The sequence below is a fragment of the Homarus americanus genome, unplaced genomic scaffold, assembly GCF_018991925.1.
Source record: "Homarus americanus isolate GMGI-L3 unplaced genomic scaffold, GMGI_Hamer_2.0 scaffold31037, whole genome shotgun sequence".
NCBI lineage: Eukaryota > Metazoa > Arthropoda > Malacostraca > Decapoda > Nephropidae > Homarus > Homarus americanus.
Genome location: NW_024722227.1, coordinates 25,056,477 through 25,070,627, shown reverse-complemented (window position 1 = coordinate 25,070,627; position 14,151 = coordinate 25,056,477). Strand labels below are relative to the sequence as shown.

General features: G+C 38.5%; 1 protein-coding gene across 1 annotated transcript; it reads right to left on the bottom strand.

Annotated features, from left to right (window-relative positions):
- Positions 1 to 4,469: 4,469 nt before the first annotated feature.
- Positions 4,470 to 13,876, bottom strand: LOC121862427 (ADP-ribosylation factor-like protein 2). Its single transcript, XM_042360722.1, has 5 exons — positions 13,559 to 13,876; positions 10,719 to 10,841; positions 10,080 to 10,242; positions 6,800 to 6,880; positions 4,470 to 6,286 (listed from the first exon to the last, which is right to left on the bottom strand). Exons 1-5 carry the CDS (start codon positions 13,621 to 13,623, stop codon positions 6,152 to 6,154), a joined length of 567 nt encoding a protein of 188 aa, XP_042216656.1. The 5' UTR covers positions 13,624 to 13,876; the 3' UTR covers positions 4,470 to 6,151.
- Positions 13,877 to 14,151: the final 275 nt, after the last annotated feature.

Sequence of the window (14,151 nt, the reverse complement as noted above, 5' to 3'; positions counted from 1 at the left end):
AAGTGGTCTTCCTTCCTCCCAACACTACGTCTATATTACAGCCCATGGACCAAGAGTTAATCTGTAATGTAAAAGCTGCATTATCAACAAAAAAATTCCAGCTCCTGAACAACTACACCAACACCAGGGAAGAGTTGTGTAACCTGAGTAACACCACCACCGATAGCAAGAGCGAAGAAGACGAGGATCAACAGTTAGAACAGCAAAAAATACTCTTCAAACAATTCTGGAGAGTATTTAACATCAAGAAAGCTGTGGACTTCTTGGTGGAGGCATGGGATCAGCTGTCTGTAGCAACTGTTCGTCACGCATGGAGACATGTGTTGCAAGGCATTCCGGGCGTAAGGCAGAGTCAATCTATGACGGGTGAGGTTCAGACTGTTGCAGTAGCAGTGGACCTTGCCAGAGAAGCTGCGCAGAGTGTTACAGCTGCAGGCTTCTCCGAGACCACCAACGACGACATCCTGGAGGTGATAAGGGATCCTGATGTGACTACCGATGAGATGGTAGATGATGATGACGTCAGTGAAGAGGCAGGTGGTGCGTCATCCCAAGAAGAACACCGCTTATCCCATAGTAATGTTAGGGGTGCCATCGAGTGTATTGAGAAAATCAAGCTCCTCCTTTCCGATGACCATGACGCAAACAGGTATGAAATGTTTACTGCCAGCTGTTGCAGACTATGGAGCCCTACTTCGGGTTATCCGACAACATAAACGCCAACCCCGTCCAGCAAAGCATAACCAGGTTCTTAGCCGCAACCCACCACAGCCAGCCCAAGCCAGTCATAGTGACAAATTAGCGGATGACAGTGATGGTATTGACTCACCTACGAGGGCCAGTAGCCTGCCCTCTGCCCCCGCCGGAACCAGCCCTCCATCCCATTATGAGAAGTGACCGTAAGAAATTAATTTCCAAAACCTAACTTTTAGTTTCTAACCTAACCTTTATTTTCCTAACTTAACCTTTATTTTTCCCTAACTAACCTCTTCTATATTACTTGTGTGTGCATACCTCATAAAGTTAAGATAAAAATTTTACTATAACATAGTTGTGTGTCGTCAAAAGTGGAGTTTGGGGGTCGGCCGGTCTCTATTTCAATTAATCCCATATGTTATGTTGTTCACTTAGCATTTCTACTTCCGCGTACCCTTAGGTTACATTAACAACGTAGAGAGGGTTGACAAAAAAAAAAAAAATATATATATATATATATGTATGTATATATATATATATATATATATATATATATATATATATATATATATATATATATATATATATATATATATATATATATATATATATATATATATATATATATATATATACAGTGACCCCTCCGTTAATGAACTCAATCCGTTCCAGCAGGTTGTTCGTTAACCGAAACCATTGTTTCAATGAGTTTTTGGGTAATTGGTTCCAGCTCACTGAAAATTTCCTAAATTCAACAAAAATGGTAGAAAAGTTCACTTACTTTGAGGTGTGTATGTAGAAGGCTCCTGGATGATGATGATGATGATGATGATGATGAAGGGATTTAGAATGGGGGTGGAGGAGAAGGAAAAAGAGAAGGCATTGGGGTGGAAGAGAAGTCACCCCATGGCGCCATTTCACCCATAAAATTTTAGCTCTCTTGGTGTAATTCAAGATTATTTTCTTTAAATCAACACTGCACTGCATTATATATTGTCAATATGTAAAATATATTTCAAAATGACCAATAATTTGCTTGAAAACACAGAAAAAAAGCGTTTAGTTGAAGAGAGCCTCAAGCAAGATGTTACCTCCAGTGAAAACAGAGAGAGACTAACGCCTGTTTGCTGTGTTAAAAGGCTGGATGCCGCGCATTAAACTAGTCACTTTACCTTCAATTATGTTCAATAATTGTTAAAATGACAAAAAAATTGAATATTAAACTTTTAAAATTATTGAATAGTATAAACTTCTTGATATTTACTAAAATAGTAAGGAAGTTAAGCCCCAGAACCGATTAATGTATTGGCGGACTGATACTAAAGCTGGTTGCCTGGTCAGTGCAAGCGAAAACATGTTGAGGTCGGTTCGTAAGAACTTCGTTAACCAAATTTTTTTTCGTTAACCGAATTGAAGATCCTTATGGAAGGCAGTTCGTTAATCGAAATTACGTTAACCGAGGTGTTCGTTAAACGAGGGGTCACTGTATATATATAGCATTTGTTTGTGTTAGATTATTATTAACAACAAAAACTTGAAGATCTTAACAACAAAAAGATTATCATTATTGAGGTTAATAAAATATACACATCTCATGGAATGTGAAATCATGTATTTACTGTTAACAATTACAAAGCAAGATCATATCTCTTTTAACATTTTCAGAGAACAACATATGCATTGTCAATTCAATTTAAAGAAAGCAAATGCAAACAGTAAGGAATCCCCATTCATTGGGAAATAATTAATAACATGAAGATACAATGTTCATGTTCATGGAATGAGAGGCAACAAACTGATTTGTGGTTTGTGGAATTGGTGCACTTTACATCATGATGACTATCAATAACAGGATGCAATGTTGGCTGCATTTTTGCCAATATCAAACAGATGAGGTGTTACATTACACTGCAATAGTACATACAAATATAATTCTCACATAACATTCACATCAACACAAATATTCATAATCTTATGGGAGATTTCCATTCAGTACAGTCATCCTTATATGTAAGCTAATTTTTATTTACAGTATTGTTATTTTCCAAATATTCTACATATATTAAAGCTGTTTCCTTACAACTGTATTTCACAGTATTGTTGCCTTTAACATAGTGTTGGTTTTGACTATAGTACAGTATACAGCAATGGTTCCCAATCTATGGTCATTGGCTCAAACTTTACTGGTCCATCGTATTTTTTTTACTGTCACTTATTTTGTTTATAATTTATTAGAAAAACAAAATTTTCTTGAACTTTGTGATCATTTATAATAATACTTTGCTCAGTTAATTGGTAAAATTTAATACTATATATTTAATCTGTGGCAACTGTCAGCTGACTCCTGGGAGGCCTGATGGATGATGATTTAGTTTTTAGTAAGTTGGTCAGGGGAGCAGAATGTCTGCAGTATCTAATTTTATTATTGTTTTTTAAAGCTACAATTGTCTACAATGTCGCATAAAGATTATAAAAAAGATAGGAATATACTGTACTGTATGCACCAATACATATTATATTGGAGCTTCACTACTACCAATATACAGGATATATATATATATATATATATATATATATATATATATATATATATATATATATATATATATATATATATATATATATATTTCATGTACGTAGATCCACAAATGAAAAACATGGATAAGATAAATTCTTGATAAAATCACATCGAAAAGGAATTTATTAGATTTATGAATTGAAACACATTCGTTCTATTGCACAAAAACTCGGGTACCCTTCTGTGTTTGTTGATCGTTGTTTTAAAAGGGCTAAAAAATCCTTTCATTCCTCTCAAACCAGACAAGTTCCTACACTTAAGAATATTTTGACTCTGCCCTATCGTAATGAATTTGTCCCGTTAGTTCGGTCCCACAAGCTACTAAATATTAATGTTGTTTTCACGTATGACTCAACCATTACCAATATGTTAATAAAAAATAGCCCAAGTTTGAATGTAAATGGAAGTGTTTATTGTATTCCATGTAGCAAATGTAATTGTAATTATGTAGGACAGACAGGAAAAACACTGCAGCTCAGAATCAAACAACATAAGAACAATATCAGAACAGCATCTGAAAGCAGTGCCTTGTTCGTTCATGTTAGGAATAATAATCATCCCATTGCTTGGGAAAAAAGCTTAGAAGTATTTAAATCATCTTGTGTCACAGAAAGACTTCTGGTTGAAGCTAGTTTGATAAGGAATTAAAATCAATAAACCTTAGTGATGGTCAGTTCAAAACTGATATGTTACATAAATTTGTCAGTGGCCCAAGGTTAAAAATGCTTTGAAAACCTTTGATCTAGATATATGATAGTTATTTAATGGGTCCCTTATTTTTGACCTGACTAGTCACGTCACCCCCTTCTCTTAAGCTCCTCTACGTGTGTGTTGGTGTGGGGATTAGTGGATGACATCATTATGACCTGACCTCATGTTTTATAAGGTCACCCTGTATATTTAAGCCTCTTTCTGTCCATGTAATCCAGTTGCCTCTGAAGATGTCTTGAATAAAGACGAAAGCTAAGGTGCTCCGTTGTTTCCATTTTCCCGTGTGATTTTATCTATATATATATATATATATATATATATATAAAGGCAGTTTTTGTGTAATTTTTGAGTCTCAGACCCTCCCTACCCCATCTTCCCCATTGTAGATATTTCACTGAAATTATCAGTCCCAATCTCACAAAATACCAAGGGTCCACTTTATATGAACTATATATACAGTATTGTAAATATAAAATATCTTCAATTACTTGTCAGCAGATTTTATTTTTTCACTCCACTGGTCGGTGAAGCTGGGAACCACTGGTATACAGCACAGTACTTGATCTTACCTGTTTCATGCATTAATTATTTTCATATGCTCAGTGGGAAGCAGCACATACGATATATACTATACGATACGATAAACAGTTGTGAGGAGTTACTACTATGCCAAGATTTTGATTTAGGTCATCCTCAACAATTTGTTCTTATTAACATCTGGTCTAAGTTTGTAAGACATTCATGTTAACTATATAGATGGGAGACATATCTACACAAAAATGCCTTCATCCCTCTACTCTTCCTCTGTTTGAGCTCTAAAATGCACCTGTTTATAAACACAAAACAAAAAGACTAAGTAAAGAAATACAATAAGACTCGTTTAGAAACTGCAGGGTAGCATAACAGATCTTCTACTCGTCACTTTCATGAAACTCAGACACTGTTACCATCTGAAATACTGTACAGTTCCGTTCAGAATTTTGTGATACAGGTACACTGGCAGTGGAGGGTGCATAGCCTGTTGCACCCTTCCTGATGACAGGTCACTGCACCTGGGAACCAGCAGACCAGCCATCAACTCCTAAACCACGTCCATGCCCAGTGAGAACTCTGCAGGCATAGGCCAGAGTTTATGTGTGACCTTGTGTCTTCTATGCCAGATAGGTTGCATCCAGTTATTGAGAAGGGGAGAGGCTGGACGAGGTACTGAATGATAATGTGGTAGATGGATTTCATTTATCCTTCTAAAGTGTAAGTGTTTTATTATTGCCAAATAGACATTGATAACTAAAAATATGCAGACTACAAAAATTTTTTACATAGACAATATGTAGAGGAAGAGAGGAAGAAAATATATGTATAGAATTTATTCAGGCTGTTGTGGATGGGTGTCGGAGTACTGTAATATCATTCATGGCTTATTGTGAAATGCATGGCAGACACCAACCCGAAATAATGCCCATTGGTTGTTATTATGCCCAATTCTAAAGCTTTATCCTGGTTTTATTTTAAAAATTTAGTGTAATTACTGTACAGTAGACCCTTGTCATTAACGAGTTTGCGATTTGCGGTAAGCATATGGTGGCTAGCCTGCAAGCCTTTTCCCACAGCACAATGAGTCACCTCATGCAGCATCACATGTTGTACTCTCAAAACTTTAGTTTTTCTGTGTGAAATGGCCCCTAAAAGACTGCCTCCTGTCAGTGTCAGTGCTAGTGAAGTAAAATGTAAAAGGCAGAAGTCAGTAATGACCCTGACAAAGAAAGTTGAATTATTAGATAAGTTAAAAGATAGGAGTGCTGTCGCGGCTGGTTGGTTGTGTAGTACTGTACTAAGGTAGGTTAAGTTGCTGTTTGCGGTTTTGCCACAAAGTATGCACAGATAGTTGTTTCAGCTACTGCACATGTGTATGTACTGGTATCTATAAATTTCCAGTGCATATCTACCAATACAGTATATATAAATGTTTTCTTATTTGATTTTAATCGCCAATTTTTTTCTTAATTTTATCAATTTATATAAGCAATGTCATCATGCCATGTAAAAGAGAGGAAAAAAAAGTTACTACATCATGACAACAGGGTTTACACAGTCATGTTCAGTGATGAGTAGAGTGTCAAGCAACAATTTGGGTTCTCACAATAACGATCAACATTAAAGGCATAACTACTCGAGAGTAAATATCCGGGCTGCAATGTCCCGAATCAGCCAATCAATGCCAGCTACCAGGTTCTCTCCCGTGACAGCACTACATGGCAAGATGTACCAGTGATGAGTCTTCAAGCTATTTAAATCTAGTATCTGGAGAAAAGAGAAATGGAATGTTAAATACACTTATTCTATTAAAAATTTTATGCATAAATAAAGACTAATGCTATTTCAATATATTGTAGATTGTTTATTGTACAAATTAAAATCATATTTTGATTCATGTTTTATTAATCAAACCCATTACTGTATAACAAAACATTTTAACTGTTTACAGGAAGATGGCCTTAATAAAACCCTATTTCATACTCAAAGATCCTGGCATATTTGTGATCATCTCCCCACTATTACTGTACATCCCTCTCATCCTTGTATCCCCCTCACTGTGCTTCTAACCTTTCTCTCTTCTGCTTTTCACCTCATTCAATCTGATTCTCAGTCCTTATCTCAACACATCCATACTATGCAGAAATTTCATCTTTATCACCAATTCCCTTCATAAACAATATCTCTCATTAGTTTCCCTAGTTTTCACTTCATTTACTTTTAAATTTCAGTCACTTCTGAAAAATTATAACATATGATAAAATAAACACATCAACTCACGTCTCTTATCTGTTCTGCCGTCAATGCTTCAGGAAGATCCTGCTTATTTGCAAATACTAGAAGTGTTGCTCCTGCTAACCTCTGAAAAAAAAAAAAATCAACCATATGTCTACAGAAAAAACTACAAAATGTAAGTTACAAATTATATATACTGTAGTACACAGAAGCAATAATATCCAATTTATCTCACCTGTTCCTCCCCCAATACTGTATAGTACATCCTATCACACAGCAAGATGATCCTTGCCAAGTTTCTCCAAATCAACATTACCAGAACATGATACATAAAAAGTACAGTATGTACAGTACAGCGCTCTCACAATGTAAAACTGAAATATGTCAGAATTGATCTCTTTTAAGTCCTGTACAGTACTTTGAACTTTTAGACAAAAAATTATAACCCCTGAAAAATCTCTCAAATACAGGGAACAACAAAATGATGGCCTTTGTGGTGACCTCATATATAAATATGGCAAGAGATGCAAACTTGCTGTCTAACTCCACAAGAAGTGTGTCCATGTGATGAACTCATGAGTAGTGTGTGATGTGGGATCAATGCCTGACTCACAAGGAATGTACCAATACTCCTGACTCACAAGGGATGTACCAATACTCCTGACTCACAAAGGATGTACCAATACTCCTGACTCACAAGGAATGTACCAATACTCCTGACTCACAAGGGATGTACCAATACTCCTGACTCACAAGGGATGTACCAATACTCCTGACTCACAAGGGATGTACCAATACTCCTGACTCACAAGGGATGTACCAATACTCCTGACTCACAAGGGATGTACCAATACTCCTGACTCACATGGGACATACCAATACTCCTGACTCACATGGGACATACCAATACTCCTGACTCACATGCTATGTACCACTACTCCTGACTCACATGGGACATACCAATACTCCTGACTCACAAGGGATGTACCAATACTCCTGACTCACAAGGGATGTACCAATACTCCTGACTCACAAGGGATGTACCAATACTCTTGACTCACATGGGACATACCAATACTCCTGACTCACAGAGGATGTACCAATACTCTTGACTCACAAGGGATGTACCAATACTCCTGACTCACAGAGGATGTACCAATACTCCTGACTCACAAGGGATGTACCAATACTCCTGACTCACAAGGGATGTACCAATACTCCTGACTCACAAGGGATGTACCAATACTCCTGACTCACAGAGGATGTACCAATACTCCTGACTTACATGGGACATACCAATACTCCTGACTCACAGAGGATGTACCAATACTCCTGACTCACATGGGACATACCAATACTCCTGACTCACATGTTATGTACCAATACTCCTGACTCACATGTGATGTACCAATACTCCTGACTCACACATGCTCGTGGCCTGCATCTCCTGACTCATGTCATGTAATACTCCTGACTCATGTCATGTACCAATACTCTGACTCACATGTCATGTCATGTGCCAATACTCTGACTCACATGTGTGCAATACTCCTGACTCACATGTCATGTGCAATACTTCTGACTCATATTTATGTGCCAATACTCCTGACTCACAATACTCCACAATCACAGGACATGCAATACTCCTGACTCACAAGGGATGTACCCATGCTCACAGGCTCACATGGGGCATACCAATACTCCTGACTCACATGTCGTAGCCTACGTCTCCCTGACTCTAGGGATGTACCAATACTCTGTTTCCCACATGTCATGTACCAATACTCCTGACTCACAAGGAATGTACCAATACTCCTGACTCACAAGGGATGTACCAATACTCCTGACTCACAAAGGATGTACCAATACTCCTGACTCACAAGGAATGTACCAATACTCCTGACTCACAAGGGATGTACCAATACTCCTGACTCACAAGGGATGTACCAATACTCCTGACTCACAAGGGATGTACCAATACTCCTGACTCACAAGGGATGTACCAATACTCCTGACTCACAAGGGATGTACCAATACTCCTGACTCACATGGGACATACCAATACTCCTGACTCACATGGGACTCACATGTCATTACCAATACTCCTGACTCACATGTCATGTACCAATACTCCTGACTCACATGTCATGTACCAATACTCCTGACTCACATGTCATGTACCAATACTCCTGACTCACATGTCATGTACCAATACTCCTGACTCACATGTCATGTACCAATACTCCTGACTCACATGTCATGTACCAATACTCCTGACTCACATGTCATGTACCAATACTCCTGACTCACATGTCATGTACCAATACTCCTGACTCACATGTCATGTACCAATACTCCTGACTCACATGTCATGTACCAATACTCCTGACTCACATGTCATGTACCAATACTCCTGACTCACATGTCATGTACCAATACTCCTGACTCACATGTCATGTACCAATACTCCTGACTCACATGTCATGTATCAATACTCCTGACTCACATGTCATGTACCAATACTCCTGACTCACAAGGGATGTACCAATACTCCTGACTCACATGTCATGTACCAATACTCCTGACTCACATGTCATGTACCAATACTCCTGACTCACATGTCATGTACCAATACTCCTGACTCACATGTCATGTATCCATCTACATGGTGTCTCTGCTGAGCTACACTATTCACTTCTGTCTTTAAAATAAGTTTAGCCATGGTTTCTGGTGAGGGATGTGAGCATGGTTTAAGAAGAGTAATATTCCAGAGAAGTTGAAGATCATAGATGAAGCTGAGCATCAAGTGCTTCAACAAGAACCGGTCTGAAGAAGAGCACATACATACTGTATTATGATATTATGAAGGATAAAGTTGCACAAAGAAAGTCTCAGTCAGCAGATTATAAAGAATTATTTATCAAGGAAGAATGGGTAAACTGGGATGCTGGACACTGAGGAGCTAAAATGGTACCGTACCTGCAACAGACTGCTGAGGGTGTTTCTGTGTGTGGTGTGGAGGTAATGAGTGTCACTGGAGTGCCTCTCAAATTTTGGAAAATGTTTTTAGACTTGTATCATCTCCCAATACTGTAAGTGTGAGACTGCAAAGGTTTACTGAACATAGCTCCATATTTAATCATCTTTTACATCTTAACTACTTGGCTAGTTGGTCTTCCTCTCTTTCTGGTGTCAAGATTTAGTTTTAATCTACAGCTTACAGAATAAGATTCCTTTATCTCAAAACGGTAAGTGATTACGCATGTTTTAATAGAAAAAAGACGTAAATATTACAGTAAATAATATAATAATACATTCAACTAACCTCTTCCTCAAGCAATTTCCTCAACTCAGCCTGGCAGTCTCTCAATCGATCTGCATCAGCACTGTCAACCACCCAGATAAGTCCATCAGTGCATTCAAAGTAATTACGCCAATAAGATCGCAATGAACTCTGTCCTCCAACATCCCAAATGTTTAACTTGTAGCTGAAAGAGAGGAGTATCCACGTCTGATAAATACTGTACAAAATGTAATTAATTTTCTTAGCTCTAAAAAATTTGAAAATCAACTTAATGATTTTATAATTTAATGAACTATAAGTCATATACTGTATATCTTACTAGCAAGGAAACATGGTACTATACTGTGTACAGTACTGTACTGTATTACTTTAGTCTCAAGTTAGGTTGATCTTTACAGAGATAGAAAAACCCTCTAGCTTGGAAGATATATTTACTGTATTTCTGGAACACTTTTCATTACCAGGCTGAAGAAAGTTGAGCACTACATGAAGTAACACAGTTTGCTATGAAGCCAGTCACAGATTATTGCACTGAACTACAATACAGTCTTACTCAACTTTCACAATAACTTATGTAGAAAGTTTACAACTTTCATGTTTCACAAAGCACAAAGAAAAGCAAATACATCATTAACTGAACTGAAAAGTTCATTTACTTACCCGTACTTATCAACAACATGTTCCACAGTCTTAATGTTGAAGCCATATGTTGGAGATATTGTACTGATGTCTTCTCCACAGAAACGCTTCACTACTGTTGTCTTCCCTGCATTATCCAAGCCACTGTGTATCCCAGTTAAGGAAAAGCACAGTGCATTTTATATGACACTACAGTACAGTTCTTTTAAACATGATCTGATACAATGGAGTCATGATAATTTGCAGGTTAGGTCCCAGAAGATTTCATAAATTATCAAATTGCAAATTATAGTTATATTGATTTAAATGCAAATGTATTAGATTGGTTCCAGAGGCCAAGAAATACCTATAAACTGTTCCAAAACTGCTTTAATAAATACTAATCATCATATATAATACAGTAACACTTAGACATTGTACAAAAATTAGTTCTCACTTTTAATTTTATCCTCTTCACCACTGATCGGCTCGTTAGCTGCTTGGGAGGTAGGTCACGTCTCTGTAACGCACTGTTGGCAAGTACTGGGCATGCACCGGCTCCTGAATGTACCTGAACCCGCTCCAGTGTTGGTCAAGGCTGGTCTTGAAAGAGCTCACACTCGGTGCCGTCACAACACTCTGGCAGATTGTTCCAAGAGTTTACAACTCTCACTCCGAAAAAGTTTGCTCTCATAGTTTTCTGGACTTCTGGCTTCTTCAACCTTGAGCGGTGACCCAATGTGGGGAGGACGTCCGCCAGCTCCAGGTATGGACACTAGATTGAGTAGTGCTCCCCGAGATATTCATACACTTAAATTAAGTCGCCCCTTGCCCGTCTGTAGTACAGGTATAAGCTAGGTAGATACAGGCTTTCTAATCTCTCTGAGTAACTGAGGTTCCATAGAGCAGGCACCAGTCTGGTGGCCCTCCTTTGAACATTTTCAACCAACTGACAGTCCCTAGCATACCTCGGGGACCAGCCGGGGTGACAGTACTCCAGATGGGGAACCACCTCACTCTTGAAGATACTGATGGACCATCTAGATATCTGAACGACCTTCTTATAAGACCTACTAGTTTCGTTGCATGATTCACAATCTTCTCACAATGGCCCGAGAACTTAAGTACATTGTCCTTTTCACATTGTCTCAATTAATGCAGTCTCTTTATCCTGTGATACGCCTCCTTACCGTTGGTACGCCCCAGGTGCATCCTCTTACACTTTGTGACATTAAATCTTAGCAGCCAAACCTTCGACCATTCTTTTTGCTCACAGAGATCTTTCTGCAGCTCTTCACAGTCTGAGTGGCTCTTAATTTCCCTAAATAACTTGGCATCGTCCGCAAACATTTGTATGGATGAGTGCATAGCTTCTGGCATATCATTAATGAAACAGACAAACAGCAATGTGTCCAATACACTGCCCTGTGGTACCCCGCTTGTGACGGGTACACGTGATGATTTCGAACCATTAATCACCACACACAGCTTGCGGTCATGGAGAAAGTTTTCGATCTACACTAGGACACTTCCCTGAATCCCGTACCCTTCCAGTTTAATATTCAGCCTTTCATGGGGTATGCTGTCGAAAGCCTTGGCAAAATCTTGGTATATATTGTCGATATTTCCACTTTTTCTAGAATTTGAGTCCATTACCTTGAGTAATTGTGTTAAGCAGGAGCGCCTCGGCATAAAACTATGTTGACAATCCTTTACAAGGTTGTTTCGTAGTAGATATTCCATCATGGCATACTATGCTGGTCAAGCTTACCGGTCTATAATTATTCGTGGAGTAACAATCGCCCTTCTTGAAGATAGGACTCACATAAGCCACTTTCCATTCACTGGGAACCTTTTGTTCATCCAGGCATTTACAAAATAGGATCTTCAGGGGCTCGGCAAGCTCGTTGCACAACTCTCTTAGCACTCTGGGATGCACCATGTCAGGGCCGGGACCCTTATGGACCTTTAGCTTTGACAATTTATTTCTCATGAGCTCTTCTGTGAACACAATGTGAGTCAGCACTGTGTTGAACAGTCTGTCCTCAAATGCAAAAAGATTGTTCACATCCTCTCTTGTGAACACCGAGGAAAAGAAACCGTTCAACGCCTCAGCTTTCTCCTGGTCAGAATCTGCGTAACTACAGTACCATCTTCAAGCCTCAGGTTTGATACTCCTAGTCGCATTTTTAATTTCGATTTTGTGTAGCGGTAAAAATTCTTTGGGTTTTATTTGACCTCACTTTCGGACATGGTGTGCCCCAAAGATTTTAACTACTGAGAAAATTAGGTTAGTTTAAGGCCTACCGGGGGTCTGGGGGTGGAGCCCCAGGCTAGGGGTTGGGTTGGGTTGGGTTAGGTAAGATGACTCGTTCTCTCCCCCACCCAAAAACCCTGATTTCCCTCGCTCTCCTCCATTATTGTTGGGGGGAGGGGGGGGGGCTAAAACTACCAATTTCCGCCAAAAATGAAGGTGAGATTTGTTTAAAACACACCAAAATACACTGGAAAAACATATTGGCCAACCCCTAGGGATTCATGTCCTAAAGTAAAAATGTACCTAATTATAAGTACACAAGTAAACCTGAACATTAACAATATTACAGGTGTGGTCATACAAGCCAAATATGGAGATTGACGTTGTCACTAATAACACCTACTTCAAGATAGTTAATTTGGGAGTTTCATCTACCTTCACTAATAGGTCACTCTGGTATTAGTGGGCCCATCTGAACAGTAACCGAAATATTACGTGTGATTTGGGTTGGAATGGGGAACTTAAGGAAATATACCGTAACTTTTTTTTTATATACAACACTTCAATTCAGTAATACACACTCAACAACACATCAATAAACCTCAGCTGCAGCACAAAAGGATACAGCATAAGTAGACGAACTTCATGCTCTTTTTGTTTCAATTTTTTCAATATACTATGTAGCCCCATTTCCACCTGTGAGCCTTGGTCTGGTAGTGACTCCCTGCTGATAATCTTGGCAACTGTGAGGTAATTAAGGAGACAAGACTCTGAAGGGCAGGTGGGTGTTGTTTACCTGTAGCAGCTGTCTCATGGGCCGCCTCCTCAACACCTAAAACACATTAAAATAAACCGTGGAACTGCACAAACCAGGATAAGATGAGAGACGTTACAAGAAAAAGAAACCAGCAATAGATCTTGTTTTAAAGAGGATAAGTGAAAGTATAATAGGGTTATACTGTATATACAAATATACTGCTTGCCGTTGTTTATTTCTCTCTCTCCACTCTTTAGGTAAATTTGTCTCTGTTTATCTATGTAAGATCATTGTTGAATCATTTGCTAACATGGCTATAATGTTGAACACAAATGTCCTTAACTGTCAATTTAGTTAATTTTCGCATTTCCGGAGGAGCTGCCGCGTCCTGCCTCCTGCAATAATTGTTATATGTCAGCTAGATATTTACACTAATAATCATTACCAATTTTATTTAGTGA